General features: G+C 35.5%; 1 protein-coding gene across 1 annotated transcript; it reads left to right on the top strand.

Moving 5' to 3' along the window:
• The first annotated feature begins 4,467 nt into the window (after positions 1-4,467).
• Positions 4,468-6,327, top strand: LOC108334143 (AAA-ATPase At4g25835). Its single transcript, XM_017569806.2, has one exon. It carries the CDS (start codon positions 4,661-4,663, stop codon positions 6,215-6,217), a length of 1,557 nt encoding a protein of 518 aa, XP_017425295.2. The 5' UTR covers positions 4,468-4,660; the 3' UTR covers positions 6,218-6,327.
• The last annotated feature ends 1,009 nt before the right edge of the window (positions 6,328-7,336 follow it).

The following is a 7,336-nucleotide window of genomic DNA, read 5'->3' on the forward strand; positions in this document are numbered from 1 at the left end:
GGAATCTTTCTATTATTGACTATGCCACTAGGTTTAAACACCTAGCAAGGTTCTCTACCCAGGCTATGACTGAGGCTTGGAAATGCATACAACCTGAGATTGGACTGAAGCACAAATTGAAAAAAAAATTGTGATTCCTAAGTCCATTAGAAATTTATATGTAATAATGGCACTAGTACAAAAATATCGTATAACGTTTGGTTTATCACATCGAATTCGAAAGCGACGTCATATTGGAAGACGTTAAATTGACATCAAATTTAAAAAGTTAGACGTTAATTGACGTCAAACATAGAGAAAATTGACGTCGGATATTGTTCTATGTCCGACATCAATTAACGTCGATTACATTTATAAACAACGTCAATTTATGGTTTTTTTTTTTAAAAAAAATTATCAATATTTTCTTCCACGGAACCATGAAAAAGCAATATACAAACACAAGAATATACCACAAAAATTTCCAAAATTTTAGAAGTAGTAACAACCAGTAAAAAGTGCAATAACCAATGAAAATGCAACAACGAATACACAAAAAATAAAAAAATAAAACTAATCGTGAAGATGAGGCAAATGGTGTATATGCACGAAACTAATCGGTTAAAATGAAAGGAAATCATACATAAAGTCAACAGACATTTGTGTTGAGTGGAAGAGACATTACATTTGGTTGGTCGCCGAAGAGAACTCAATTGTATTCCAAATTGTATCCATGCACATAAACAAACCTATGATTTATAAATTATTTGATTCAATAAAATTAAAAATACACCATTTAAACATAATCAATATGGTAATAAATGAAAAAAATATTTTGATGAAAAAAATATTTTGAAGATATGAGAGAACATTGTAGATGTAAAACAAGCCAAATACCTGAGAGAGAAGAAAAATATTCTGTAACAAAAGAAAAAAATATTATAAAACTAAGAACCAAGATAAATAATATATATATATATATATATATATATATATATATATAAGTGTTTTAGTTACTGAATAAATTATATATATTTTGATAATTTAAACTAGAACAGAATAATATTAAGATCGATACGATGACAAAGACAGATAAATACATACTTATTCTCATTTTCACATATAATTTAAAAAATTAGACATTATTTATACTTATATCCTATCAATTTAAAGAGTTATAGTGAAAAACAAGAACAAGTTTAGACAATTATAAAGAAAAAGGATTTATTTACCCATCACTAATCAAGATTTTTTTATTTGTTTTTCTTAGTCAAACCAAACTTCTGCAACAGCTCATTGTTAAACTAATCGACTTAGATTGATGATAGAAAATATCGTAACTTTAGATGGTCAATTGGTTATCAATTCAAACCTTAAACTAAATAGGTGAAGTGCAATCTTCCATAATTAACGGCAAAACAACACTACTGGTCTCTACACAGTTCTGAATCATTTTCTGGAAGAATCCTTCTTGTAGAAGAAGTGTCATACATAAATGGAATATGATCCACTTCATTATTTGACATTCCCTGCACTTTCCACTTTATTCTGATATCCCAATAGTCGGTTTCTGAACTTCTCACTTAAGTAAAAATTAACTGTTGTCTTTAACTTCTAAACAAGACCTCTTAACTTCACTTCTATAAAAGGTGAGATTTACAAGTTGATTTATCTATTCATTTTTACACCAATATAGAAATTCATCCAGAAACTTGATTTTGTATTTTTGGTAAGAATGATAGTCATAACACTGCTCTACTTAGCAGTTTGAACTAGTATCTTGATGAATTGAAATTGCTATGCCTCTCGTGCATTGATGGAATATGATCCATTTGATCATTGACATTCCAGGGAGAACCTCTTTGTGACTTTATTCTTGATACCCCCATTTATGCAGGGCTTTCTCTCAAGGCTGACCTACACTGAAATTTTTGCCCATCTCCATATTCGTGGCTTTTAATGCCACCATACACATGCCTCTTTTTCTTTTCCTCCTCCTTTTATTTTCTCTTTCCATGTTTCCTTTCTCAAAATTTCAACCATTTTATAAGTAGATACCTAAAACCATTGAAGAGGCAACAAAGATTAGATAAGAACGACAGCCAAACACCACAGGATCATAATCTGATGGTGCCAATAGCGTTGCTTTAGTAAAGGAGATTTAGACAAATTTCTGTAAAGAAGCATAAATGAAACTTTGTTTCAAAAGCATATAAGCATGTAAAAGATATAAAAGAAATGTAATGCACAAGAAAGAATACCACCATCTGCATTACTTTAAAGATCTATACATATCAATCTCATAGACCCCGTCACCACCTCAACAATAAAAGCCTAAAATAATGTCATGAAAAGTTCAAAGCATATACATAGAATTGCCCAACCAAATAAGCAAACCAAGTTACAAATCGACATTTTCAGTAACAATCTAATTACATACTTTTATATTTGTGCAACTGTGGATTGAAATCTAACAACGTCATGGCCTTTAATGTTCTACACAGCATATAAGTAGAAAGGTGAAAAATAAGAAAAACCTGAAGAGGATATTATGAATAAAATATTATCTAAAGGGTCCATGCAAAAAGATATAGTTAATATAAATTTATCCAGTGGGTTCGTTCTACCAATTTGATCAATTTGAACAGTTACGGTGCAATAAAACATGACAATCATCACTACAATACAGTCATCATCCCCTTATAATCATCTCCAACATGACACTCATCATGAATGATTGATGAGTTATAATAATTCATCAGAACATTCTGACCTCTGAAGGCACAAATAACTAGAACTATAGGAAAAAGATAAAGTGTGATTTGTCAAGAAAGAAACAAAAGCAGCTTCAACTCAACGAGATCCACTCCATACTGTTCCGTAACAAACCCCGAGTGTCTGCATGCGCCCGCCGTGATTCATTGCTGCTTGAGAATTATCTCTTTAAGACCTTTACTAAAGCTAGCTGGCGCGTGTGCATGTAGAATTATGGGAATCAGGTGCAACTTAAAGACCAACTTAAAGACCAAGATGTTTGTAAAAATTGATTGAATTTTAACGAATATACCTAAAGTTCAATGCAACCTTGAACCTGTAAATAAAAGAGATAATTAGAGTTGGGAACATTTATAAGGTCTAACTCTTCATGATTTCTTTTATTTTCATTTACTAAATTTAGATCTTGTTTAAGAGAATAATAGTTATAGCCTAATAATGTAAATTTTTCCAATGGCTACTGTTAATCTGACATTTTTTCTAGGCTCAAACATGCAATTCTAACCCAAAACACGAGTTTTTTTCATATTCAAATATCAAATTCATACTTCATTTAGGAAAATCAGAAATATATTATCTGAAGCAGCAACTTATTAATTAGTCTATTTTGACATTTTGTATTTATACATTAAAGATGTAAAAAAAACTCCATGCTGTTTCACATTATTTATACATCAAAGATGCATACACGCTCCATGCTATTTCACATTATTTGTAAATTAAAGATGTACAGACAACCCATGCTATTTCACATTGAGAGAAAAGAGAGAAGATACTATCTTCTTTTGGTGAACCAAAAGTTAAGTGACTTACTTCCCAAAGATTTACTAGAGTGAAGAGAGATCTCAAGACTCAAAGCAACCTTTAAGATAATTATTTATTAACAAAATCCTTGCATCGACACGGAAATATAAGCCCACATATTCGGGAAATATGAGCATGATCCATACCAACTAGACTAACTTTTAATGAGATGCGTAGATATGATATAACTGGAGTGAGAGATAGCAAAACAAATTAGGAGTGCCCGTATCATTATTCATGAATGGAACATGTAAGACAGTTTTTATATTTTTTTTTTTTACAAAAGTTGATGGATAGATCATTGATATATCTCATACTCTTAATTCTTCATATGACCGCTTTTTATTTTACAAAAAGTAAAATAAAGTAATGGCGGTACATCACTTCAATGGAAGAAGTAGCAAGAGAAAACAAAATTCCATAAATGTTTAGAGAACAAAATTTGCAACTGACAACCATATATATCTGCATGCAATTTTCTTTAATTTCGACACTGCAACAAAAACCACGATATAAATCCATGCTCACTGTATAGAACAAGTAGAAGCAAATGCACCAAAAGGGAAAAAAAATAACAACTGAAAGTTTTTCTTTTGGTCCATAACTATTGAAAGGTTAGTTGAAATTTTGGCAATTGGCAAAACATGGCATTTTTGTGTGATTTTGGTGTTTGAGCCCACAACAGGAACCAAACCGTTCAATCGATTCGATTCCAAAGCAGAAAACAAGCAACAAAACGAAAGACGGGACCTTTGCTAAGCAAAAATCTGCATTTGCTGGATTCTGTACGCATGGGAATGTATGTGTATGGGCAAGGCTATGGCCATGAACCCTCCAAAAACTCAATTATCACATTCACACTTCTTCAAACGAACAAAGCAAAAAGAAAAAAGCAAAGCTGTCGGCTTCATCACCATCTTTATCTTTAACTTTTACCTACTCTACGATATGCCCAACCCAATGCTTCTTTTTTTCAGAACCATGTTCCTGCTTTTACGCACTGTATAAGAACCCTAAACCCAAACCATTCAAAACCATTTTCCAATTTCCATTTTCCACCGATTCTCAATTCCCAATCAAGCAAACACTAAATCACACAAAAATGGAGATATTATCACAAATGTGGTCTCTGTTAGGGTTACTCACCGTGCTCCAAAACGTTCTCCCATCCCAGCTTCTCTCATTGCTCCATTCCTTATACGAATCTCTGCAAGATCTGCTTTCTCCATATTCCTATTTCGAGATTCCAGAGTTCAACGGCTACTGCGGCGTCGACCTCAACGACCTCTACCGCCACGTGCACCTCTACCTCAATGCCGCAAACCACGCCCCCGGCGCCGCGTGCCGCCGACTAACGCTCTCCCGCTCGCCTTCCTCGAACCGCATCTCCTTCGCCGTCGCCCCGAATCACACCGTCCACGACGCCTTCCGCGGCCAACGCGTCACATGGACGCACCACGTTGAGACCGCGCAGGACTCACTTGAGGAGAAGCGCAGCTTCACACTCCGCCTCCCGAAGCGCCACCGCCACTCGCTCCTCTCTGCCTATATATCCCACGTCACCGCACGCGCCGAGGAGTTCGAGCGCGTCTCGCGAGAGCGTAGACTCTTCACCAACAATACCACCGGGTCGGGCTCCTTCGAATCGGGTTGGGTCTCCGTCCCCTTCCGTCACCCGTCCACCTTCGAGACCCTCGCCCTCGAGCCCGAACTGAAAAGACAAATAAAAAACGACTTAACGGCTTTCGCTGACGGCAAAGAGTTTTACAATCGAGTGGGCCGGGCCTGGAAACGTGGGTATTTACTCCATGGCCCACCCGGGTCGGGTAAATCAAGTTTAATAGCCGCTATGGCAAATTTTCTGTGTTACGACGTTTACGACTTGGAGCTAACCAAAGTCTCTGATAACTCCGAGTTACGGTCGTTACTAATCCAAACGACGAACCGTTCTATTATCGTTATCGAAGACATCGACTGTTCCGTTGACTTAACGGCAGACAGATCAACGAAGAAAACTCAGGCAGCGAAATTGTCGAAGAGAAAGAAGTCTCAGACGGCGTCGTTCACGCGCTGCGAGGAGAGTGGGCGCGTGACGCTTTCGGGGCTTTTGAATTTCACCGACGGGTTATGGTCTTGCTGCGGTGACGAGAGGATTGTGGTGTTCACAACAAACCATAGGGATAGTGTGGACCCCGCGCTCGTGCGGTGTGGCCGCATGGACGTCCACGTCAGCCTCAACACGTGTGGGGTTCACGCGTTCCGCGAGCTCGCGCGAAACTACCTCGGCGTAGATTCCCACGTGCTGTTCGAGGCGGTTGAGGGTTGCATTCGCTCGGGTGGGTCTCTCACGCCCGCACACGTGGGAGAGATTTTGCTGCGGAACAGAGGAGATGCTGACGTGGCGATGAGGGAAGTGCTGGCGGCCATGCAGGGACGGATGCTGGCCGCTGCTGCCGTAGCTGACCAGGCGGAGAACGAGGACACGACGGTTGGAGTGAGGTCGCCGGAGAGCGTGCTGCTGATGGGGTCGCCGGAGAATTGGGATGCTTTGAGCGGAAAGAAGAGGAAGGAACAAAATGGGGGTAATAACAATTGGGATAAAAAGGTCAAGTTTTTCGTTAGGTTAAGGTCGTTGACCAGATCTGACCCTGGTAGATAAATTTTAATTTTTGTTTCTGAAGTTTTGGATGCATGTAGGTTTGTTCGTGTACTGTGATTAGTGTTTTTTTTTTTTTATCAACTTATTTATTTTGTGTAGAACGTATAAAATTGCTTCTCTCGTGTTTTTAATGTTTTGATTTAAGGTAATGTTTTTGAGCAACCTTGATCAATGTCTTTCCGACAGTAGCACCATAAAATTACACGTGACCAAAAAATCATTAATTTTTTTAAACAAAGTTCGTTGATTCAGTTGCCATAACATATTGTAGGTATATCATTTTTAAAAAAATCATTTTTTAATAAAATTCTATATCAAAAAATGTCTTTAAATTTTAATAAATGAATAGTATTTCAGAGATTTCTTTATCTTTAAATAAGGTGACATAAAATTAAATTTATTTATCTTTTAGACTGATTAGAAAATTTTGCTTATATTAAAAATTAGGAATAAAATGTATTATTGTGAAAATGGTTCAGATTTGACACATTTAGGCCAGTTAAAGCATGAAAATCGAGTAAGTTTGATTAATTTGATGAGTAAAGCTATAGTGTAAAGTCATTAAGACGATCTTAAATTGTTATATATTTAGGGTTTATATTTATTTTGTGAGAAAACCTTAGTATGTTAAGTATATTTGATAGAGGATAAGTTTGTTTAACTTAAAAAATAAGTCTTTTCAAAAAAGTGATTTATGCATACGTAACTTTTGTAAAAATAACTTAAAAATAATGTTTGAGTAAGTGTTTTTTATTTTTTTCATTTTGAGATTTCATAAAAGAACTTTTAAACATTTATAATAAAATAATGTTTTTAAATTTGAGTAATTATCATACCTAATGATGCAATCGTCTTTTCAATTGATTTGTGATAGTACTTTTTACTTCTTGTATAGGTATCTACATCTACTGGAGTTATAGAATGACATAAATGAAATATAATATGAAACTCGTTATTAGAACGCAACACCGTTATCTCAAACATAATATTTTTCATCACTAAACTCACTAACAACAAGAAGTACAAAAGTAATTAAGAAAAAATATTTACAAAATTGCAAACCAATGTGCAAAGTCTAAACTCTACATAGCAACAAATGTAAAATAAAAAAAGGAAAAT

This window comes from Vigna angularis, chromosome 11, assembly GCF_016808095.1.
Source record: "Vigna angularis cultivar LongXiaoDou No.4 chromosome 11, ASM1680809v1, whole genome shotgun sequence".
In the NCBI taxonomy this organism is placed as follows: Eukaryota; Viridiplantae; Streptophyta; class Magnoliopsida; order Fabales; family Fabaceae; genus Vigna; species Vigna angularis.